This window comes from Halichoerus grypus, chromosome 10 (assembly GCF_964656455.1).
Source record: "Halichoerus grypus chromosome 10, mHalGry1.hap1.1, whole genome shotgun sequence".
Lineage (NCBI taxonomy): Eukaryota > Metazoa > Chordata > Mammalia > Carnivora > Phocidae > Halichoerus > Halichoerus grypus.
The window spans coordinates 6770907-6796296 of record NC_135721.1 but is presented as its reverse complement, the minus strand read 5'-3'; the positions used below and the strand labels follow the sequence as shown (position 1 = coordinate 6796296).

The 25390-nt window shown below is 47.0% G+C and overlaps 1 protein-coding gene across 8 annotated transcripts in view; it reads right to left on the bottom strand.

Annotated features, from left to right (window-relative positions):
• ASAP2 (ArfGAP with SH3 domain, ankyrin repeat and PH domain 2) overlaps window positions 1–25390 on the bottom strand; it is a 167184-nt gene that overhangs the window by 29528 nt on the left and 112266 nt on the right. For all 8 annotated transcript variants that reach the window (XM_078055944.1, XM_078055946.1, XM_078055945.1 and 5 more), the window contains 6 exons: window positions 18151–18254; window positions 17987–18056; window positions 12415–12502; window positions 7314–7362; window positions 7065–7231; window positions 4764–4897 (listed from right to left, as the gene is read on the bottom strand). In XM_078055944.1, coding sequence (XP_077912070.1) covers window positions 4764–4897; window positions 7065–7231; window positions 7314–7362; window positions 12415–12502; window positions 17987–18056; window positions 18151–18254 — 612 coding nt within the window. The remainder of the gene's footprint in view (window positions 1–4763; window positions 4898–7064; window positions 7232–7313; window positions 7363–12414; window positions 12503–17986; window positions 18057–18150; window positions 18255–25390) is intronic.

Here is a 25390-nt window from a genome sequence, read left to right as displayed (position 1 = left end):
AGGATGTGGAAAACCTCCTGCCCGTTTTCATGTTTCCAGGTGGAGGGAGATCTACTCTTCTGACATTTTCCCCTGTTTTTATGCCCCTCAACGGGAGGAATGGACAAATGAGAGAAAGAACTTCCTGAGAGAGGGCCTTAGCCCAGCTGTACCCAGAGAATGCCACACTGGGGGCGGTGGGCTCCTCCTGTCCAGAGCCTGGGGGCTGTTGTTACCTCACGTGTGAACCTGGTCAACCAATCTGGCTTCTCTCAGTAACAAAGCAGACTTTGGGCCGCTCCCATCCCAGCAGTGTGGAAGGCCCGAGGGCATGACACACCGTTAATGTTCAAATGGGTAAAGGCCCAGGGACGTGAGGGCACTGGACCCCAGCAGGCAGAGCCGAGAAATGCTGTGAGCTCGCAATTCTGACCTCCGGAAAAGGAGTGGCTTTCACTCAGTGCCAGGTGAAACAGCGCTTCCAACTGTGAGGTAGCTGTCAGTCTCCACGGGCCTCCCTCTCCACGCGCTCTCCTTCAGACCTGGCGGTCAGCGGGCCGCCTCTACACTGGACAGCTTGTTAACAACCTCTTGAGAAGGGAGGCAGGACAAAGTCAGGGAGCATAGGCCTGAGTCAGCAAGATGTGCTCCTGAGCTTCCTGACCCTGCTCTTCAATTTGATGGAAAAGATTTTAAAATTACTGACCCCGTTTCAATTTCATAATATCAAATTTTCCTTTATTAATTTCAAAGGTCATATGATGTCAAATGGATCATATGATACAAGGACCTTAGTACCAATGGTACTGTTTTACTTATAAACTGAAAATCAACGCTGAAATGATGACCTATGTTAGGGAGAAAATTTACCTTCCCCAAATCTATGTTTACCAGGAGGATTTCTGAAAGCAGGTTTGCTTTAAAATCTAAGGATACCAAGCAGTGTGTGCTAGAGTACCAGTTCAAACGACATGACTTCCTAGAACTAATTAGTACCTTCACATACCCAGTTTCTCTCTGCTGAATAAGACATGATTCTAAAAGCAGGTGGAGGGAAGAAAAGATAACTGCTAACCAGCTACCTTCACGGATGCTGTTGAAATCCACTCAGTTAATATGGAAACCAAGCATGCTTTGAACCCAAAATATATAAAAAAAGGAAATGGTGACATTGCCACAGCATACCATCCAAGGGAACTGTGGGCAAACCTGAGACCAGAAAATAATTCACGGAATTAAGCAAAAAAATTTTTATCATGAAGAATATGGTGAGGCCATATGGGAGAACAGGAGCGACATTCTACATGGCGAGCGTCTGTTTAGGAGCACCATGCCAGCCAGAGAATGAAAATCCCCACTCATCACAGCACACCTCCCTGAGATATGAGCTCTAGGACTGATTCACCTCAAGGACAGAGAATCACTGAGCCTGTAAAGCAATTTTGCCCAGGACATTCCCACGGAGACACTGGAAAGTTACTTTCCAGTTCACCCTCTTAATAGGGTGCAAAGAAGTTTAATCAACGTTTGCTGCACAAGAACACATACCATGATGAACAACTCAACCAAACACCCTGAGGTCACCGCTCTGCGCATCCTAAATTAGGTTCATGCACGGAGCAGACAACCAGAGTGGAATCTCCCTGTGGATTCACACACAAGGACATGTGGATCATTCTTCCGAAAGGGTTTAAAGTCATCTTGGAAAATAAGGAGAGCTAATCCTTCACAGTGCTTACGATGTGCCAGACATAATTCTAAACACACACACAGAGACATCTATGTGTCAAGCCTTCAGGAGATCCTCTGTGCAAGCATCCAACTGTCTACACAGAACAAAAGAACCTGGATACTCTAGAAAGGCTTGACTTCATAGGGGCACCTGGCTGGCTCCGTCGGTTAAGTGTCCAACTCTTGATTTCGGCTGAGGTTGTGATCTCAAGGTCCTGGGCTTCATGCTGGAAGCCTGCTTGAGATTCTCCCTCTCCCTCTGCCCCTCCCCACCGTTTAAGCTCTCTCTCTAAAATAAATCTTTAAAAAATACGTAAATAAAATCTTTCAAAAAAAGGGCTTGAACTCATGTTTTATAAATGAATCCTAACCCAACACACACTGTCCATGCAGCGCTTGACTTCTCGGCTGCGCAGTAAGGGTTCAGGACAGGATGTTGGGCCCACTGTCCTGGTACGCAGTGGGTGGGGTTGGGGAGATGCCCACCTCCAGTGAGCAACCACACAGGCAGAGTTGAGGGGCAAGCGGAGGGTGGGAGTGAACCTCACAAAATTCGGGGCCCTTTTCTCTCTGTTTTTCTTTTTTCTTTTTTTAAGGTTTTCTTTATTTATTTGACAGAGAGAGACAGATTAAGCACAAGCAGGAGGAGTGGCAGAGGGAGAGGGAGAAGGAGACTCCCCGCTCAGCAGGAGCCCGATGTGCGGTTTGATCCCAGACCCTAGGATCATGACCTGAGCTGAGGGCAGATGCTTAACCGACTGAGCCACCCAGGTGCTCCATCCCTCTGTTTTTCTGTAACCATGAGGGAGAGTCTGGAACTACGGCATTGGTCAGGGTCTAGAAATACCTGCAGATATTAAATAAGCAGGCTCTGCCTGACGGCTCCATCAGGGCTAACAGCTGGCCAAACAAACTCCTGGGAACATTTGCTGACAGAGGCCCTGGGAGAGAGAGACCAAGATTCGAACCCTGTATCAGAAGCCACCTCATCATTTCACTGAGATATAAACATCTTCCCTTCCACCTTCCTTGGCCTTTTCCTGTTTAGTGGGCAAGAGTCTCATGAAGCATCAGTTGAGGTTTTGAGACACATTTAAGCAGGTGTAACAGATGTGCTGGGGTCAGGCTCCTACCAGCTCATGATTGCCATTAGTAAAACTACATTATATAAACTCACAGTTACATAAATTATATTAAAAACAAAGTAACAGTCAAAACTCATCACTTCTGAATCATTTTACTACTCTGTTTCTGGAGTCACTGAGGATCACTGTTTGTGAGGCAAACTCCCCACATGAGGGTGTGTTACCAAGCACCTCTTCCCCACCGCACAGTCGGGAACTCACACTGGTTACTCATGACGGCACAGATTTGACAAAAAGGTCATGGTGGGAGTACTGACATCACGTGGAGAGGCTGTTCAACATTTGCTGGGGACGGGGATGGGGAGGGACGGCAGCTCTGCTTACATGCTCAGCACACGGCAAGACTCACCCCCACAAAGGCCGGTTTATGTCCCGGGCTCCTCAGAGGTTAAGTTCAAGCTCTGGGATCAGATGAAAGGGCCCCACCCTCGATCTGGCACTTCAATAACATATAACCTTGGGCACATTATAACATTCTAAGCCTCAGTTCCTCCTTTGTAAAGTGGGGATAAATACCAAGGTCATTGGTTGTCGTGAAGGGCAAATGAGCTAATATATCAAGTGCTCTGTGAAGGGCCTCGTACAAAATAAGCAATTATTATTTCACCAAAAATCACTGAACACTTCCCACTGTCTTGAGAAAACCAGCAACGGCAATATAGCAACTGCCAGAGTTTACCAGAGAATTCATGCTTCTCTGAAAACAGACTGTGGGAATCTCAAATCTACGCCACCATCAGCTGCCCAGGATACCACCCCCTGGACACATGCAGCTCTAAGACGTGGGTGGAATGCGCCATGACATCGACAATAACCACACTGTGGAACCAAGGATACACTGCTGGAGTCCTGCCGAGTCTAGCTTAGTTTTAAATTTGACGTCATCAGGGATGTGACTCACCAGGAGACCAGAATTCACTCTAGTTTCTCCCAACTTTGTGTTTCAAGACCATAAAGGAATCCTCTGGAAAGACTGGAAGGATTTGACAAGATAGTTCAAAATGCATTCGAAGTTCAGACACGCTGGTTCTACAGTAGTCATCAATAAAATGTACAGCCCCTTGAGAGGTATATCGACCACATTAATTGATTTTCTGTCAAGACTATTGCTCTTTTCATTACAATCAACGGCAATCTGTAACCACTTAATGTTCACTGTCCAATGCCCAGCTACGCCAAGAGTTTCTAAGAACACTGCTTACCACCAGCAATTACAGACTCTGAAAACAATTCACAAAAGCTCCATCTTAGGTGGCCTCAAAACACCTAGTGTGATGTGCCTTTTCCTCAGTGGGGCCAGTCTCAAAACTCTGGACGTTACATGACAGAAAGTGCTTCAGCCTCCCAGGATCAATGTACATCTCACTGCATGGCTTATGTGTTATCACTGAACCAAGAATGAAAGCCTTCCTTAGAAACAAAGGCAGTAAAAGCAAAGACGAGTGTCTCCCCCAAAGGGCGACAGTAAGGCCCGAAGAAAAGAGCACTGAAGGCTTGAGCCGAGTGGTGACCACAGACTTGGCAGGAATCTGCAGGGGACTCAGGGGGAACATGTCCTCGACTGTCTCTGGGCTCGGCGTTCCGCGTGTGGTTAAGGAATGGGGTGAGCTAAACTGCGCCACCATCCTAGTCCACGATCTTACAACAGTCACAGCCCTCCTTTCTGTTTCACTTCACTTGATTCGTTTAAGAACCAAGTTTAATAACAAAAAGTGCCCTCAACTACCAATAGCCAAGAAGGAGGAATCGTCACTGAGGTTCTAATTGCCCAAACCCATCTGGAAAAAATCAACAACCATCAGCCCAATGGAATTTCAAGAAACCAAAATGGATTTGAATGCCAACATGAAAACTCAGCTTTCAGCTCATTCATCATTTCCATTTCAAAATCAAGGATCTGAGAATTACCAGCAGCTCAGATGTTCCTAAGACATCTAACGTGAGGGACTGCATCCTCGAATAGTGAACCCCGAGCTCCCGGTGGATTCCAGAGCACTCAATGCAGGTCAGGATGCCCAGATTGGTGGAAAGCCATGTAGGATCTGCCAAAGAGAACAGGGAAAATTGGAGCTTGCAGTAAGTAGCGGGCCAGGGTCACAACATTTTCCCTGTAGAGCTACTGCACATGGAGCTTTGAGCACGAGCGTTTTCTCAATCCTTGACACAAGCCAGAGCTCTCATTCACCATTCACTCTGCATTAGCACCGATTTACACACAACACACACACATGCACGTGTCTGCTCTCCGTCCTCTTCCCATCCCTCCATTTCTTTACGCATTTGTCTCGACCACCCTTCCATTCATTAAGAACTCCCCCGTGACAGGCGTTGTGAACACGCGGGACGCAGTGCCCTCTAGTGGGCACAGGTCTCTGAGGGGCATCCTGAGCACCGACCATGCCCATCGCCAACCTTGGTCAGACCAGCAGAGAAACACCGCCACAGTCTAGTGCTGGATGGGGAACAGACTTACAACGTGTCTCTATGTTCGCAAAACATTAACGGTAACGCTAGAGAGCACCTACTACGTGCTGATGCCATACTCTGTGCTCAGCACTTCGGGGGCAGCAGGAAGAGTTCTGATCGTAAGAGCTTTGGAAATTGCAGATACTGACATAGAATCCTTCATTCAGCACATACAAGAGCGCCAGCAGGCGAACAGGTCAGGTGTCTACACAGTGCTCAGCGAGGAGAAGGGCCTTGCTGGGGGGGTTGGGGCCAGACGGCCTCCCTGCCTGTGCCGAGGCCCAAGGCCATGCTGGTGCCCCATCACCATGCTGCTCAGGGCAGTTACTTACCCCCTTAGGCATCCTACTACGCGCTGGCCACACGGCAGACACTCAAGACCTGCCTGACAGATGAAAGCTAGCCTGAAAATGGGGCATTCAAAATAAAGCCTACTCGAGCACCTTATCACGGCCAGTAAGTACCATTCTCTTTCGAACCACCTGCTGCCCTTGGAAACTCACAGCAGGAAAACAGCATAACCTGGGTCACGAGATCACGGTCAAGTTCTTTTTTTAAATGTTTAATTATAAAAAATTTTATCCGTTAGGAAATACTTCTGGGCATCTGTGTTTTCACTTCTACCCTATCAGCTATATCACGCTTTCACGCTCTCAGCAGGTAGGAGTATGTTTCGACTACTTTTTATCAAGTTTCACCTCACCCACCCTGCAGCGTTTGCAAACAGAAATGTACAAAGCTTTGACTTCTTTACCGAAGCGTTTTAAAAGTCCAAGTGCTGCACTGTCCTCATCTTTTCTTAAGAAAAACCACGATCCACTACTTACCACTCCCTACCTCGTCTCCTGCCAGAAGGTAATTTTTAATGGGTCTGAGACCCTGAGTGCGTTCCTCAAACTACCCCCAGATATACAGCCTTTGGGGCAATAGGAACCTCCCAGCAATTCTCAACTGCCCACTCTATTTTTGTTGTGTTGTTTTTTGTAAGAACTGTCATAGAATGAGAGGAAGGAAAACGGTAACTGACCATCCCATGATCTTTCTCATTTTGTAAATGTCCAGAAACAGCTATTCCAAAGCTCCCCGGACCTCACGGCACCATTCCATCTTAGAAGAAATCCACTCCTTAGGCTTTTAAAATACTAGCTATTAAAATCTACAATGATACTCCATGTCGATTAAAAAAATGAAGCCCCTGAGAGGCTTCATCAAAATGAAGAATAAACATCTCATTTCACAGAACGTGCACCTGGGAGGGACCCGAAAACATTCTCGGCCAGTTCCTTCGCCTTCCATACAGGAAAACCGATACCTAACGAAGAAAGTGGCTCTCCCAGCATCACAGACTGAACAGCCGCTAGAAGTTCTACAAAGTAGCACAAAGAGAGGCTGGAGTAAATCCCGGGAAGAGCCGCCCCTACACGGCCGCACAGCCAATATAATGAGCAGATGACCTTGGTTTCACCTGCCTTCTGTGCTTCCGTTTTCATTTCTTAAAAAGCTTCTAATCTCTTCAGCTCCATCGGGCCATCTTCGTGTTGCCCTGTGCGGGGCTCGGAGGTAGGCGTCTTCCCACCCTCCACCCTCCACCCCCCGAAGGTCTGCACACAGCCCAGGACGCAGCTGTGTGCTGCCCAGGCCCCGCCGGGTCTGCAGTGAAAGGGAAAATCGGTGACTGGTCTGTGAATCGGAATGAGATGTGACTGTCCCAGAGCTGGGGGGAGGGACGGGGGAGGGTGTCACCTGGTGCCCCACAGTCGCAGCACACGTCATTGCCCGTCATCCTCTGCACTTCGGAGATGATCTCCTTTGTCAGCTCCTGGACTATGTTATTTTCCCCGGTATTGTCATCCCCCTTAAATGCATTGTTTAAAGCTTCTTCTTTGCTGTTCTGCAGCACAGACATCCATCTAGAAAAATAACAGAGATGCTGTGTTAAAGCCCCAAGGACTGCGAGGTCCTGGCCCCAAGGCCCACCTCCAAGGAACTTACATTTGACATTCCTGCTCGTCCTCCGCTTGGAAGTGGTACGTCCTGTCATCTGCACGGCAAGAGGAGTTTGTCAGTTGTGAGCCTGCACGGTAATCCGCACAGGATTCCAGCAGAAAGTGGTTTATAACTAACCTTGGGAATAACCGCAACTCTCCGCTAGGAAATGAACCATCCCTAGAGAAGCGAGCCCTCTCTCGTGTCCTTCCATGCCTTGCTTGCCCTTGCTCTGGGGGATTGTGGCTTTATCATCCAAATTCACAAACCTGCCCTGCCCTCCATTCCAGTTCATAAAGAGATGAAACTTACCCAGGCCGAAGCTATTCAGGGATGGAAACCATCAACATCTTTTCAAAAGCTTTGCTTTTTAACTTGCTACAAAGTTGGTCCCCCCAAAAGTAATTGTTACAGCCCTTTGAATAATAAAAGCCTGTCCTCATGAGTATCTGAGAAGTTTTCTGGCCTTCCTGGAAAGAGGAGGCGTTCTAGGAGGCCATGGGAGTGCTGTGTTGCAGCGCGAAGCAGGAAGGACAGCCAGGTGATGACGGGATGTGAGACCGCAGGCTCACACACAGCCACGTGCGAACACAGCAGCGTCTACAAGGCTTGTCCCAGACTGCTGACCCCTGTGCACGGAGCAGAGAAGAGGGGCGCGGAATGTGCTATTCCTCCCAAAAGTGCAGAACCTCAGTCCAATTGTGGGAGAGCATCAGAGAAATCCAAGTTGAGGGACAGGTGACCAAAAAACCGATCAATCTTCTTCAAAACAAGTATCAAGGTCATGGAAGCCCAGGGAAGGCTCTGACGTTGCCCCAGCCAGTAGCAGATGAAGATGAAGTACAAACGAACCACGGGATCCTGCAGGGAGTCCTGAGCACCGGCGGAAACGCCCGAACCATGTAAGACTCCTCGTGAGCAGCATCACCAATGTTGATCTCTGGGTTTTTTTGGGTTTTTTTTAAAGATTTTATTTATTTATTTGACAGAGAGAGACACAGCAAGAGAGGGAACACAAGCAGGGGGGGTGGGAGAGGGAGAAGCAGGCTTCCCGCCGAGCAGGTAGCCCAACGTGGGGCTCTATCCCAGGACCCTGGGATCATGACCTGAGCCGAAGGCAGATGCTTAACGACTGAGCCACCCAGGCGCCCAGATTCCCAGGTTTTGACAGAGTACACATGGCCGGTAACACGTGCCATGTACTACCAGACAAGCCATCAGGGGGCTGGTGAGGGATATACAGAGATTCTGTCTACAGTGAGTCCAAAACAGAGCCAAAAAGGAAAATTAAATTTAAAACCAAACAGAACGAAAAAAGGGAGGAGACCCAACTTCTGCAGAGAGCAGAGCAGTGACTGTCCTTGGGGACGCACAGAACCCTCTGGGCCCCTCTGAATGAGCTCACACGTCGTCTTCCAGCAGTGGTCTTCACAGCCCTGGAAGCAGGCTGGTCCTGAGCGCGGCTCCTGGTGGGCTGGCTGGAGGGACACCGAGGCCCACGGAGGGCAAGCGGCAAAGACAAACACAGCCAGCGGCAGAGGAATCAGGTCTTCGACTCATGGTCCCATTCGCTTCTTCCCACCCTGTTGTACCGTTTTTCTCACACTAAGGGGGAACAGAACGACACCCCTGCTCCAACCCCACCCCGTCACCGAGGAGAAGAGCGGGACTTAAGAGAACAGTTTCAAGTTCAGAAATATGAACTGAATTTCGGGATTCAGCTGTTAGAGGCTGAGCCATGCGGAGGTGCCAGGGCCGGAAAGAGGGAGCAATGCCCCTTCTGCGGCTCCCACCTTCGGCCCTGATGTGAATGGCCTCATCCGGAGGCGGGGCCCGGAGGCGCAGAGCCACCCCCCCCACGGAGGGCCTCTCGGAGTTCTCGGGAAGCTGTGCTGTGGTGGGTAGTGCCAGAGGCTCTGTCTCTCACTGAGCCGTCTCCCGGCCAGACCCGCACAGCTCCAGGAGGAGAATCGAGGCGGCCAGGGGAGCAGCCCATTTCCTTTGGCCAATTCTATATTCTGACATGTGAGGAGCAGGCGAAATGCTCTGTGAAAACTTCCAAGTAAGAATTCCCTCCTACAGACACTTTCGAGATGCTTATATATAAACTCAAGAACAGTTTCTAGCAGCTTCAACTCTGAGAGAAGGAAAAGCAAGAGAAGATGGTAGCTGGGGGCTGGGAAGGGCTGCCTCTCTGCGTGAGGCTCCAGCTCCAGCTGGCCACAGACCCAGTGCGTGGACCTGGAAAGACCCTGGCTCCTGGTCCGTCTTATTCAGGCTGCCGCTGACCTAGGTCACCTGCAAATTCTCCTGCACCTTCCATCCTGCCAAGGGTGACGGTGTGATTGAGGACAGTGGCGCAGGACTTGAGTTTGCAAAGGGTGGGGTCGATCTGAGGGCAACGGAGCTGGACAAGCTCCTGAAGGCCTGGCCTTGCCACAGAAACGTCCTCCTTGAGGAGCCCAGGCCCATTTACAGCTGGCTCCGAGTGGGGAATGCCTGCTGGGGGAAAGAATGGTAACGGAGGGCCCTGCAGGGAACCAACGGAAGCCAGCTGTCAGTCTCTTACTCTTCCGGGCTGCCTGAGCCATTTCGGGATGGCTTCCCAGGAGGAGGATGACTCTGGGGGCCTGAGACACCCACAGCTGAAGTAACTTCCTCACTGCCCATGATCGTGCAGCTTGACTTTCGTTTCTCCAACCACCCAAATGTCTGAAGAGCTCAAACGCATCTTCGAGCTATGTGTCCCAGCAGCCTGGCCAGCAGGTGGGGGAGGAACAGAGAGGGCGACAGCCTCGTGTCCCGACTCAGGCACGATCAGACATGACCCCGAGCCCCAACCTTCTCGGGATGCTCGACAAATCAAGGCTTCACCGCTTGGCAGCGTCTCCCTGGAGGACTCCTGGCCGGTTTTCAGGCTTCTCTGTAACAACTAAACCCACATGCTGCTTCGACAAAGCATTTTCACCACACTACTCCTAGGAGAGTAACACCTTTTGAAAACTAGGATGAAAAATTCGTAGGATTGGGATTCACTCTACCCACTAAAGGACAGTGGGAAGAAGAAGAAAGAAGCATTTTTCAAAGAATGACAATGGACTCTGGCAAATTTACAAAAGTGCCTCAAACCGAATTCAGGAAGCCCTTCTGGGTATCAGAGGCAGGAAGCCCTTGCCCGAAGATGTTTATTATGCATTAGATAGTAGAGCAAAGATACTGATGGAATCTTGGGAAATGCTGGCTTGCCAGAGCATTCACACGAAACCAGATTTACACAGGCCCGCATTCCCACACGTCCAGGGAATGCAATAATTCACGCTTGGTAGGGAGCGGGGCACACTTACCATCTACTGACCCTCCTTGGTGCCTGACCAGTAGTTACAAACGTGTAGGTTGGGGAGTGCTTCGGGGTTGTTTACAAGTATGAAGTAAATGCCTCTGTGCATCTCACGGGGGCCTCCAGAGGGGTGCTGGAGGGAACAGGGCAAGCAGAGGGATGTTCACCTCTGCCTCCCCGTGTGCGCGCAGCTCGGGCAAGCTCTGTTAACTACTAAGAGGCCATCAGGTCTTGAAGGGTGACACACTGCTTATCATGGGTTATTGCTTCAGAAAAAGGATGGGCTAAAGCCTCCAAGTGGTCCCCAGCCACTTGCTGACATCAGCTTATACCAACAAGGTCTCTCCCTTTACATAAAACTCTATTGCTCTCTGAAGGCAGGTAACCCCAGGAGCGATCCCATGTTATTATTTTTTTTAAAGATTTATTTATTTATTTTAGAGGGAGAGCTCAGGGGGTACAGGGAGAGAGGGAGAGACAGAATCTCGAGCAGGCTCCCCACTGAGTGTGGAGCCTGACACGAGGCTCGATCTCATGACCCTGGGATCAGGACCTGAGCCAAAATCAAGTCAGATGCTCAATCCACTGAGCCACGCAGGCGCCCCTCGATCCCACTGTAAACTACGGTCAGTCCTGCACGTTTGCACTGTCTCGTGTGAATGAAGGATCTGAGAGCACAGTGGGGTAAACACATTTGTGGCCCTCACGAGACTGAGGAAGGACACAGGGTTTGAAGCAGGATAAAGTCAATATTACAAATTAGTCTAGAATCTGAAGGACAGAACAATGCCCAAACCCTTCACACACATCACACTGCTCAAGGCTCTCCTCCAACTTAGTACAGTGTGCATTACAACGGGGACAACGGGGTACAAGGATGAACGGCCATGGGCCTCCGTCTCATCATCCAGAGAAGTGGAGGTGGTAATAATTACCTCCTAAGCTTGCTGTAAGCAATAAATCATATAAGAAATAACTTCCTAGCCCTCAGTAATATAATCCAACAGACATCTTAAAAAATAGCCACGTCATGCTCTGGATACTGAGGCAATTAAGACTGTGCTCATCTTCCTAAGATCACCTTCCTAAAATGCACGTTCTAGACTTTTCCTCTATAAACACAATTCTTGTGCCTAAACCCCTTGTGACCCCCTTTGAAAGGGGATCTGGCTCCTTCCTCCCCCCAAACTGTAACCCTGCCACCTAAAAGTGCCATGAACAAAGGCCAATCTTGTTTCAAGACACACTAGTCCTTTCCTTTCTTAGGGATGCTGAGTAGACACTCGTCACAACAGATGGTTCTGTGGTGATTCTTTTGTGTACACCACAAAAAAGAAAAGCATACAGAAGCAAAAAGACATATTCTGTGGTGGGGAAGACAAAACAATTTCAAAAATGAAAGTTTCCAGGGCTCTGAAGACCTTAGAATGTTAGTTGTGCAGCATTTCTAACATCACCCAAACCATGGAAGCTTTGACAACACAGAATCGTCCTTTTTTATAGTTAAGTGAGGAGATTTTAGGCTCAAGGGGCTGATCTAGTATAATCTCCTTGTTTACGGGGGCCCATGAGGAGAGCAGGGCCGCCCTCAGCGTCAGTTCCTAAACTGGAGGGACTGGCAAACAAACAGTTATGAGTGGAAAGAGGAAGCATGTATGTCATGTGAAGGCATTTCTCCTTGACAATCAATTCTTTGAAATGGGATTGACGCCCCAGCAGAGAGTTGAAAATCATTTCTCTAGTGGCCTAGCACCTGAGAAATAAACTTACGTGAAATAAGGTCAAAACACTTTTTCTCCTCGGGGTTGGTCTTCACTTGGCAGGTTAACAGGTTGAGCTTTGCAGGAGGCCGGTTTGCCTGTTTAAAAACAGAGAAACAGGGAGATGTGTAGGAAGGAGGGGAAAATCATATGGTATCATTTCTCATTAAAATACAGCAAGAACATGGGGCGCCTGGGGGGCTCGGTCTCTTAAGTGTCCACCTTCAGCTCAGGTCACGATCTCAGGGTCCTGGGATTGAGCCCCGTGTCCAGCTCTGCGCCCAGCCGGGAGTCTGCTTGTCCCTCTGCCCCTTCCCCTGCTCCCATTCTATCTCTTTCTCTGAAATAAATAAAATCTTTAAAAAAAAATACAGCAAGAACAGGATTTCCACTAGTTTGCAAAGATGGCTTGCAGAAGGCAGATGTTATGTAGGCAGGCACAACACAGCGTGTCCTTAAATCTCAGCTCCCTGGGAGGCAGGTGCCACTTCCTGGGAGGGACACGGTGGCCCCACACCTACCCAGCCAGGGCGCAAGTGATGCCTGCCGTGAGGCCCATGGGCGTGGGCTCCCTGACATCAAAATGCTCCACGGCTAATGCTCTGAGACATCCGTCCCAATTCCCACTGATGACACAGATGGTTGGCTGGGGGACTTAGGCACCAAGCTCAATTTCTGGTGATCTTAGAAGTGTTTTCCTGAGTGTAAACACTCACTTCCAAGGAAAGAAATCTCATAGCACAAAAATGACAGAGAAAGTATTTTCCCTACTTTTTGAAGTCAAACAGGTAACAGATTGATAATCCTAAATGCTAACCATTTGTCACTTAAGTTTTAACAGAACCCATCTCATTCACATAAGTACCCCGAATCCCCCCAACACAGTGGCAACAAAAGATCATAATACATTTTTGTCAGAGAGATGTCAAAATGGGTATTTTATTACCATTTCAAAAACCACCATAATTTGTCCAAAAAAAAGCAAAGATCAAAGGATAAGATAATTTCAGGGGAAAAAAAAATATCAATGGTAAAATGTCTCTCAGAAATCTTGGAGAAATCTCCAAATATGAATGGGCTTATCTTACCCACCTCCCAAGCTGCTGAAGGAAAAGATCAAATAAAATGCCGTATACTCAACCTTTTATTCACCCTACCTGTGGCCACCAGCCGCATTTACAGGTTGTGAAAGCTTGGATTTGGCATTCATTGAGAAACACACACATGAGCATCCACACCTGGGCAGACCTGTGAGACCTTCATTCATTTATAAACTCCCTTCCACTAAACTCAGGGTAGGGGTAAGGGAGCATAGTCTCCATTCAAATAGGATGGATCCTTGCAGTGTGAAGTTTGGGTTTGATAAAAGGAAGGTGGGGTAAAAACAGAAGTTGGATAAAAAGGGTGGACCAGACTCTCCTGGTCTGTAGCCATGCTGGGCTCATCTCTTACATGAAATTCACTGGATATTCTCCACAGTCGTAGATGCCTACCAGAATCCTTCAATCGTCAGAAATCAGTATTAAAAGACTTCAAGCTCTATCCAATCTTGCAAACCTTGACAATTCCAAGTGAAAGTACCATCAATCCAATTTTGGATCTTTACCAACAGAATTACCTGGCTCATCTAGGAACCAATGCACCGAATGATATATTTCTACAGAGCCAAGTGGTTGACCACACCACGATGCAACCACATACTTGACCGCATAAAGTAGTTGTCTACCTGTCACCTCCTGTGATCACACAACTACATATATGCATCTAGGGGACGTTCCTGGCCTATTTCCAAACTGCTGGTGTCCACCGGATCTCAGGCACAGGAGCAGTAAGAGGGACTGGTGTACACAGAAATACTTTCATGCACAAGAAGATAATTCTGAATAATAAGAGTAGCTACATTTACTCAGCAATTAAAAACCATCACCATCATCATCATCATCATTATTATGATTTGCCTATAGGAGGCAGGTACTGTTCTAAGAATTTTTAATAAAATAACTCATTTAATTTTCCTAAACTGACCTTTGAGGTAGGAACTGCTCCAGTTTTACAGACAGAGGGACTGGCCCAGATAGACTAAGTAACGTGATGGATCTTACAGAGCTTTGGGGCAGTGAAGCAACACTTGAGCCAAGGGCAGCCTGGGCTCAGAGCACAAGCTCTTAACTGCAGCACATGGATTTCCGTGGAAAGCAGAGGCACGGACCTGGACATATCTGTGCATACCTTTCAGTGCCACAAAGAAGCACAACTGAATTAAAACCACCTTCTAACTTGTATCCTTCCATTTTCCCTGTGCCATGGGGAAGGCTGCTCATTCTTACCAAGACAGCTACCCTCAAAGACAGACTGTCCTTCACATGTACAAACGGCACAAGACATGGGAAAATATTCAGGGCCTCTATTTGAAGTAGGGATAATTCTAAAGGCACAAATGTGGCTACATGTTCAAAGTAACAGCTGTCAGAGTAGGTCCCCAAAACTCAGAACAGCTGATACTGCTTAAGATGTCAGCTTGTATGTTTTACATTAATAAATGTTTGCTATTTGTCCATCCAGATTAAGGAGTAGCTGACACAAAAGCTGTAAGAAAAAATCTACAGGAGAAAATTTTTAAATAGAGAAAACTCTATCCTTTCAATTCTCTCCCCTGCTGCAATTTGGGGGAAATGGTGTCATCACTGAATTCAGCTATAGAACAGTTCTACCTAATGCATCAGATACCAGCGCTCTTTGAGAGCTTAATTTGAAAAGCTCTGCCTTAATAGAAAGGAAGGATTGGGAAAGAGATCTATAGATTTTGTGTTTGACTCAAGGCACTGATTATCAGAGCTCCTCTCATTTTAATAATGCCATTCTATTTTTTCCAATTTCTCAGGCCTTTAATAGGAAGTCTGTATTCTTCATGATTGATGATCATTAAAAAAAAATGAGACTACATAATAACCAGGGGACATTTCTTCCAGTTTAAAAAGTCTCCAGTCTTTGGCAGTGTGGCAAAGTGATGCACTTGGCAAAGATGATACTCAATTAGTTATTTTGTCCCAAGGATCACTTTTCCCAGTGCCAGAAAACACAATTAACCTTGGCTAACACGGAATACCAACTACAGCTTTCACTGAATTCATCCGGATGTTATCACCGTCCCTCTGCTAGAATACAGGACACAACAGTCTCCTCTCCCAAAGGCTGCCAGCTTCCTGGGAAGAAACTGGTTTTCCAAATGGCACAAATACACCCCGTGCTTCCACAATGTAAAGATCTGATTCTCCACTGAGCGCCAGATACTGCTCTTAGATCCCCATTTACTCAATCAGGTCTTTGTGAACAACTGTCCTTTTCCCCCGATGATAAATTAGCCTACTCAGGGAGACGCTGGCTACAAAGGAGCCAAATCCAAACAAAATCAAACAAAAAGGCATCTCTCAAATCCCTTTCTCGGCAGAGGTTAATTCACATCACTGCCCGTGAACACTGAGTGCAGTGGCACGTGTGTGTGTGTGTGTGTGTGTGTGTGTGTGTTGGGGGGCGGATTCTGCTTTCCAGAGCAAGCAGAATGCACACAGAATTAGTAGAAAAGGACAGCTCTGTGGTGTGTGTATAGGCCCTGCTTTAGTAACCCTCTGGTCTTCCTGGCAAGGCAGAGGGCCAGAGGCAAGGCTGCTCCCACGGCACCCAGCCCAGGCTGCGAAGGGCCCGGTGAGTCACAGAGAGCGTGCAGAGATTCCCTAGACGGGGATCCCCCTAAACACAAAGCACTTATTAAATATGCAAGTTGCGTGACAAGGTGAGCTGTCAGCACGCTAGTAAAGCTAGCTATAACTACTACCTGCCAAAAACCGGAGCAACCCATCAACATTTAAAGGAAACTGAGCCTCTGCATCTGCTAGGGAGAAGTAATGGAAGTGATGTGAGCCCAAGTTTACACTGTGAGCAAAGGATTACTAGGCCTGTTTTCATTTCTCTCTCGGAGGGAGAACCACTCACCGGCTTAAGCCGAGGCTCTGGGTCTAGCAGAATGCTTTAATGAGGCAAATATACCAAATGACTTAAGAGCTGTAAAGAGGCACAGAATGAAACTCAGTCTTACTCTGTGAAATTTTCTGCATGGAGGCAATAAACCTGAATTAAAACAAACAATTGAGTAGAAAACAATTTGAAAGCAGAGCACAGAATCACAGGTGTTTGGAGCAGGGACGGAACCTGACCATCATCCAGTCTGTGGTCTTAATTTTAAAGAGGCATGGTGACTAGATAGATTGGCCTCCCTGAGTCTATAGCACTCCTCCCCAACACTCAGGCATATGTCTATACGGAAAAAACATCACGTCAGGATCAAACTGCACAGTCCTGGGAGTGATGTCATGACCACGAAGGAGGCCAGTGAAGGCTGGATTTTAGAAAAGAGAAATGATCTCTATTTGCCCAGGCAAGAGACACATTCAATCTCCTAGGCCAAAGGTCCCAAGAGATCCCTATAGACACTGAACGTATGCTAGGGCCCAGTCTCTCTCTCTTCCCCAAGCACAGTCAGTGAAAATGAAGGGGCCCCTAGTGGGACACATCGAGGCTCAAGTGAGGTTTTACTCTGTTTCCTTATGCATGAGTCATGAGAAGAGCTGTTTCTCTGGAACTCACGTTGAGCTATTACCTGTCTACAGCTGTGCTCCTGCCCATCTCTGCCTTTCACCAGGGGAACTGGTGGGAAAGGGGGGTTGGGGGGAATGACAATGACTCCGGGTCTTCTCTACTCCCATGCACTCACAGGACTGGGGCTGCTCGTATGCACATAGTACCAGGCCTTCTGCTTGGGGAACAGAAATGCTGGCCACCATCAGTGTTCTCATTAGTCCCAAAATAGCAACAGCTCAGCCTTTAGACATTTTCAAAAATGTCTACCAGCCTACGTGGTATTTATCAGATTCTGTCATACCAGGTAAGGCATGATACGCCTAAGCCACCGGGGAAAGAGCACCGCGGTGTGAAAGGCTGTGTTTGTAACTGTGGTTAAAATCCCTGGTCTGGAAGATAGATTAGTAAATCATTTTATTCAGATTGACTGGTTTTTCAATAGGCTACACACAGAGGCCTCCGTTTCTTGCAAGGACTCTTATACACAGGATGACAGAAAAAGGTCTTGATTAAGGTTGGGCGCAGTGTGTTAGATTTCTACAACACATGACTGAAATCTCTCTCCTCTTGGATTTCGGATTCCCAGTGTATTGACCACAGAAACGCTTCTCCTCTAGTGGAAAAGTAGGCATCTTCCCAAGCAGGATGTTCAATGTCCAGAGACAAAGACAGCTGGGAAGTGGTGGGCTGTTTGTTTCTGGAAGCCACCGGCGTCTAAATGAAGACCACCGACCCAGTCAGGCAGTGAACGACACAAGGCTCGCCCCAGCTGGAGCAGCGTGAACAGGGGACAGGTGCACCACATCGAGAAGGACCCCAGATGCGCTCTCCTAGCTGGGGGGGGGGGGTGTCTTTAAACGGCGTTGTCAAGGCCAGACCGTGCCCAGTGGCTGGCATCCCCCACTCACCTCCCTGCAGCAGCCCCCGAATTAAAAGAGAATACTTACAGTGCCGTGAGATATGGTCAGGAATCCATTTTTAACTGAACATTTCCTTTTCTGCCACACTTTTCGGATCCTTAGAGATAAATGGGAAAGAAAAAATAAGAGTTGAGCAATTTTGGGCGCAGGAGACCCACGCGCACGTCACCTCCAGCCCCACGGCCACTTACCCGTCGCTCTTCTTATAGAGATTGCCGTTCCGCTCAGTCCCGTGCTCTTTGTTTCCCTGAGGCTGATGTAAACTATAGGCTGTACTCTGGCGAATTTGTGGATCCTAAAAATGGTCGAGAAGTTGCTTTTAATCCTGTCCAGATTCCAAGTTTTAAAAAAGCCGTCCTTACATTTTTTTTTAATTAGAGAAATGTCATCTATCGGCACACCAAAAAAAAAAAAAAAAAAAAGGGCATAAAAGTCATACCCAGGAATTCGTTAATGCCACCTGCAAGGCTGGAGAAGTTAATGTCAAACCAGCATCCCCCAACCGGCTGATGGAGAATGAGCTATTTGGAAGTTACAGATTTTACTTAATTATGAGCCTTAAGTCCCTGATAATGGCAAGAAGCTCCTGGTGTGGCAAAAGCAGCTTTCAAAAGAAAGGTAACATATGTGTTAGAAAAGGCAGCACTTTTAAGCAAGAAAAATCCCCAATGTTCCACCTCTTACTTGTAGGCAAGTTACTTACGCTCCCTGCCTCAGTTTCTTCCTTGGAAAATAGGAAAACAATACCCAGTAAAATGGTAAATATAGTAAGGTCTGAGTAAGAGAACACGTGTGAACACCCGGGACATAACAGGTGTTGAACAATATTCCCCTCCTGATCCATCAACCCAACAAAGGGGCCGAAGCACTGAACCTAACCGCCTCAGCCTCAGGGCAGACTGTGCACTTGGTCAGCAGAGAATCTGCCACAGTTGGAAACTCTGGTCTTCAGCTACCCCGGGCATCCAGTGGGCGCTCAACTATTGAACAGATGATATCAGAAGCCCTGAGCCGAGCATGGAAAGGAGCTGTCCATACTAGAACTGGAAATTCTGGCAGACGTAGGAAACGGGGGAGCAAAACATGAACAGAGTTCACAGGCCAATTGTTTATTGAGAAGCTCCCAACTGCTCCATTTCATAATGGAGGAAATAGAAACATGATGAAAATAAGTGATTTGGTTAAGATGCAGAGCCTGTTAGGGCCAGAGAGGAGAATGGAAGGGAATTCCAACCTCCCCCTCGATGCTCCTTCCATGTGCCCTCACCAGAAGATGTCCCAAGACACAGTCTCATCTCCACCATCCTTGGGGAAACTAGGCACTGCCTAATGAAGAAAGAACTAATACATGACAGTCAAAGTAATCCGGACCAAGAACACAAGTATTCTAGAAGTGAAGGGCCAAGTGGGGGAAGCCGCAGGAGTCTGGAGGGACGGAGTTTTTGAGATGAAAGCAAGCAGAGATGGAGAATAAGGGGAGAGTAACACACAGACGCATGGAGAGAAAAGTGGTGGCTGTGGTCATCCTCTGTGGATATCAGGACAGCTAGTGTAGCTAAGACAAAGTGGGCCAAGTGGTAGAAGGGACAGACAGACTTGAGTCAGAGTTACCGACTTCATCTGAAGGCAACAGCAAGCCACCTCAGTTCTTGACAGTTTTAAAGGTTTTTGAAGGATAACATTTTAAATTTTGATGAAATTTATCTATTGCTTCTTTTATCATTTGTACTTTAGATGTCACATCTAAGAAACCATGGCTTACTCCCAAGATCATGAAGAGTTATACCTATGTTTTCTTCTAAGAATCTGAGTTTCAGCTTAGACTTAGGTTTCTGATCCATTTTGAGTTAATTTTTGGTTATGGTGTGAGGTAGGGGTCCAAATTCATTTCTTTGCTTGTGGCTATCCAGTTGTCCCAGCAACACTTGTTGAAAAGACTATTCTTTCTTCACTGAATTGTCTTAGCACCCATGTTGAAAAAACAATTGACCATCTGTATAAGGGTTTATTTCTGGACTCTCAATTCTGTTTCACTGATCAGTAAGCCTAACCTTGCAGCAGTACCACACTGTCTTGATTATTATAGCTTAGTGGTGAATTTTGAAATCAGGAAGTGTGAGTCCTCCAACTTGTGTTCTTTTTCAAGGCTGTTTTGACTATTCCGGGTCCCCTGCATTTCCTTATGAGTTTTAGAATCAGCTTGTCAATTTCTGCAAAAAGGAAGGGGGGAATTTGATAGGGATGGCACTGAATCTGCAGATCAGTAAGGGGGCTGTGGCCATCTGAACAGTATTAAATCCTCCATTCCATGAACATGGTCTGTCTAGCACAGGCGTTTGGTTTTGTTTTGTTTTTAGCACTGACTTTTTAATTGTGAAATATATATGGGACTACTCTGCAAATAAGGAAAATCAAAAGAAAATCTTGATCTGAGAAATCAATAACGTGCTCAGGCATCCCATTACTGAATTGACAACAGAGCCTAGACAAATAGACCCCAAAATAGGAGAAACATCCTCATTCTTCACAGAGAGTTCACGCAGCACTCCTGCCTCCAGACAGGCAAACAACTCACTCATCAGGTGAGGATGGTGCCAATTTCCACACTCTCTCAGAAGGGCAGAATATTAGCACTAGAAATCTAGAGCAAACCCAGCTTTATGCATCATTGGGAATAAATGCAGTGGAGGAGAAACAGAGAAGTGCTGCTCACCTATACGAATCCCTGTGAAAGACTAAAAATAAACCTGTCAAAAGACTAAACTGCACAACCAAGAAATACGACTATTGATTTAGGGAGGAAAAAAAACCCCGCACAAAGTAAGTGGTGGGATCATGTGACAACATTGCCGAATGTGTTCACGCCGAGCATATTAATCAGAACGCTCACAGGCCTTATGAACAGGAAAAAGGCCATTCTTCTTTTCAACAGAATCAGACCCTTTGCCAGACTTTAAGGAAGAAATTATGGTTTTATTCTTTAGACCAGACATTTCTTGAATCAATTAAAAAGTGGAGGCAAATCTGAAGCCGTACAATGTAAAATGTGTAAATAAGAGGAATATATTCTATTTGACATAAAATTGAATCTGCTTTAGAACTAATTATTTCAACATCTTCAAGGTGACTTCTAAGTGATCCAACAAAAACAGCCTTTCTTCACCTGTTCACAGAGGTATTTTATACAATACCTCATCAGGTGAAGGGGTGACAAATGAAGTTTGCCTTTTCACATAACCAAGACTGCAACTCAATGGAATACAATCCAAGAGAAAAGAGACTTTACTTCTGGGAAAAAGAAGAATCTAACACAGAGAGGCGACTGGCTGGGGGCTGGGGTATCCACGTTACCCTGACTCTCGGAGACTCTCCATCACACTCTGCACTTCCTAGAAAAGCCAAGGATGCCCAGGACTTGACTGAGTGAGCCTCACAATGTGGAGACTGTCCCTATGTCTGAAGCACACAGGTTAAGTAGGCATTTTATGGACCTTCAGAAGGCTCTCCTAAGGTTCTTTCAATAAGCACATATCCTCTATCCTGTGACATCCAGGCAAGTTCTCAGACCCCAGGAACCCTCCATGACCCTAAAGTTTATGTGGCCATATGAAGTGTTAGGCATTGGGTCCTGCCAAGACAGAGAATGCCCAAATGAGCAGTAGATTTAATATCTGAAATTTTCAGGAACAGGGGAAAAAAGAGTGATGATGTTGCATAGGTTATACATATAAAGATCTACTCATTACATCAGAAGTATCCCTGAGCTCCCTAAGACCCTAGAACATCATAAAAACTTACACACTTTAGGGGCGCCTGGGTGGTTCAGTCGGTTAAGCATCTGCCTTCAGCTCAGGTCATGATCCCGGGGTCCTGGGATCGAGCCCCATGTTGGGCTCTCTGCTCAGTGGGGAGTCTGCTTCTCCCTCTCCTTCTGCCCCTCCCCCTGCTCATGCGTGCGCTCACGCTCTAATAAGTAAATAAATAATCTAAAAAACAACAACAAACTTACACACTTTGTCTGTCTACCTCTTAGAAAGTCTGTATTCAGACAATTCTTGTGATAAATGGATCACCAAGGAATCACCCCTGGATGCTTGAAGTTTCTCTACCAAGGGAGAGCTGTAATGTCCAAGTATGTCCCACATACGTCCAAGTACCTTCTTGGGCTATGACAGGTGTGTCCACTCACATGGACACAACCAGGAGCTGGGGGCTTTGCTAAGCAAGCGCTAAGCCATGGTCTAAGAACAGTGTTTTCAAATCTCATTACCACACATTCCCCATTATTTCTGGATATTTTTTAAAGAAGATTCTGTCTGATACAAGGTATTATTAAAGTCCTATAATCTGGCTAAAGAGAACAGGCTTGCAGTGGAATAGACCAGGGTTCAAATCCTGGCCCTGACACTACTGAGTGGGCTCCAGCAAGTACACTTTCCTCCTCTCTTGGACTTAAGTTGTAAATGTGGGCAGGTGGTATTATATATTACCACCTGCCCTGCAAGCCCGTTGTCTGGATTACTGGTCACAGTTATCAAGTACCTGGAAAGACCTGAGAAATAAGGCAAGTAGGCATGGCCAAACCACAGAGCAGAACCCTGATGCAGTGAGGGGACAGGAAGTGAAGTGTGGATCAAGGCAGGCAACTGGGGAAGTGGGAGAGCCAGGGGTCAGAAACAGGGGGGTCAGTCTAGGTTGGGGTGTGACGGCTCCTAAATCAGAGTGGGGAAGAGGGTCAAGTGGGCAGAAGGACAACCTATCAGAGACAACACCACAAACAGCCATTGCTGTTCAACCAACAAGTGGTGGGAATTAGGTATTTTTTGGTTCACTATGGTTCTTCAGCATCTAGGAGCACAGTATCTGTTGAATGAACCAACGAACTAGAACCTGTTTATCAAGACAATGTGTGAAGTGCTTTATAGAGACTATCCTCTAGATCTCATAACAACTCTCTGAGGTGGCAGTATCATTCCTGTTTTACAGATGAAGAGACCAAGGCGTGGAGAGATCAGGTAACTTGCTCCACGCCATCCTAGTAGGAAGGGAAGACCTACGATTAATTCATGCTCTTCTGCTCTGCTAGACAGTTACCCAGGCAAATTTTCCATCCTGGTCAGAAGCTGGCCCACCTGCCCCACCTGCTAGGACTCTACTAACTCTGAATCATCCTCCAAACCCTCATTCCCGACGTACTAACGCGCCTAGCACATATACCCATCTCCCACACAGGGGAGACACCCCTTCTGGGAGCTGACCTCCACTGGAGCGCTCATCACACTGTATCCCAATTTTCTGACCCTACTCCCAGGCTGTGAGCCCTTTAAGAGGTGAAAACTGTATCTATCTTACTCTGTCTGTGTGGTGCCTGGTCTAGAGTAACTGCTAAGAAAATGGGGGTTGAGGGGCGCCTGGGTGGCGTAAGCAGTTGAGCGTTTTGGCTCAGATCACGATCTCACTATCGTGAGTTGGAGCCCCGCATCAGGCTCTGTGTTCAGTGGGGAGTCTGCTTCAGATTCTCTCTCCCTCTCCCTCCTGACATGCTCTCTCTCTCATAAATAAATAAAATCTTTAAAAAAAACAGAGAGAAAGAGAAGAAGAAAATAGGAGTTGAATGTGTGACTCAATGAACAAGTCTTCCATGAAGGGCGAACTGAAGGCCAGTCAGGCCACTGGGAGCTTGGCAGAAGAGACAAGGAAGTGAACACCTGGCCAGAGGGTTGTGATTAAGGCCAGATTTAGGCATGATAAGATACACAAGCCTAGACCAGAAAAGCCAGAGTCGGAAGAGAATTATCGCTGTCACGGACCTCTGCTCCCTGGACAGCACATGCTATTCAAACACATTCCTACCAGACAGGGACACTTGAAAAGTGGGGAGCACTGGGGCACCTGGGTGGCTCAGTCGGGTAAGTGTCTGCCTTCAGCTCAGGTCGTGATCACAGGGTCCTGGGATCAAGCCCTGCATCGGGGTCCCTGCTCAGCGGGGAGTCTGCTTCTCCCTCTGCCACTCCCCCCTGCTTGTGCTTGCCCTCCCTCAAATAAATAAGTAAAATCTTAAAAAAAGAGAGAGAGAAAAAGAAAAGGGAGGAGCATAAAGCTGACATGAAGAGAGACCACACTTGAGATGTCCAAAGTGGGAAAATCATTGTGGTTTCAGCACTCAAGCCTACCAACACCAGCTCCCAGAGGCTGAGTCCTCCCGCTAGATGCACGAGTCTGGGTTCTCAACAGCGAACGGCAGAGAACCCACATGCCAACAATGAGGTTTTGGCAGAGAATCTGCCAGCACTGCAATGGGATCTGTCCCATAGGACTCCGCTGAGATGGGACATACATGGGATGGGGAAGCAGGAGAAGGCTCATGCAAGAATGAGCAGTACTGGAGGGCTTTAACTTTCCCAGATGTTAAAACTATGGTGCATATATAGTAGTCACTGCACAGTTTAATTCTTCTATAAGTCTGAAAAAATTCATAATAAAAGTGGAAAAATCAAATATCAGAATCTTTGTTACAGACAGCAGAAATATCAAAAATACAAAACGCCAGTGAGGTATGGGGGCACTGGGATCATAATGGCACAGTCTCCCTCCCAAAATGTAGCTACAGGGTGACAAAGAGAAGCAGCCCAAAGCCGCCATATGCAAGAGTCACGTTCTTCACTTAGACCAAATGACTGATGTTTGAGATTTACAGGAAGGAAATAGGACAGTGGCTCGCACCAATCATCAATGCAGTTTCCTTGGGACACATTACCTAATTTTTATAAATGTTAAATAAAAATTATCCACACCTTCAGCTAAGTCAGAGAGAGAATCCAAAAAAAAGGGAATGAGAGCTAAACAATGAGAGTGCCCAACGTTCAATTCTTGCTGTAACTGTAAGAGATGGAACCCCAATCATAAAAAGTATTTAATAATATATAAAATTCCACTTATGCACATTTGCTTCCTACTGAAAACTGTGTTCAGAGATCAACCACTCTATGGAATACCATCATCAAAAAGCAATGCAGAGCGTAATACAACATCCAGTATGACACAATCACGAGCAAGAAACTGGAGAGTTCCGTATTTGGGCAGAAAGCCAAAGAGGAGCAGTAAAGAAGGTTCTTATGATCCCTCTGTGCAGTTGTGGGCAGCTGGGCTGGGTGTCAATAAAAACACACAAACACAACAAACCGTAAAGACTTCTGGTCTGTGCTGGTAGATTTGTTATATTTTTCTGCAAAGCTATAAATAACCAGCTGACAACAGCCAGTTTTCCCAAACCTCCTAATTCTGCACAGCCAAAGTAAACGGGGCCTTTGCACTGCGCCCAGAGGACCACTCAACCGCAGGCTCTGCTCTCCTTTATTATAAACCTGAGCTTCGCTTCGTGGGTTTGATACTCCTTTTCAGACAAGAGCGGCTCTCGACCACTCCCAGACC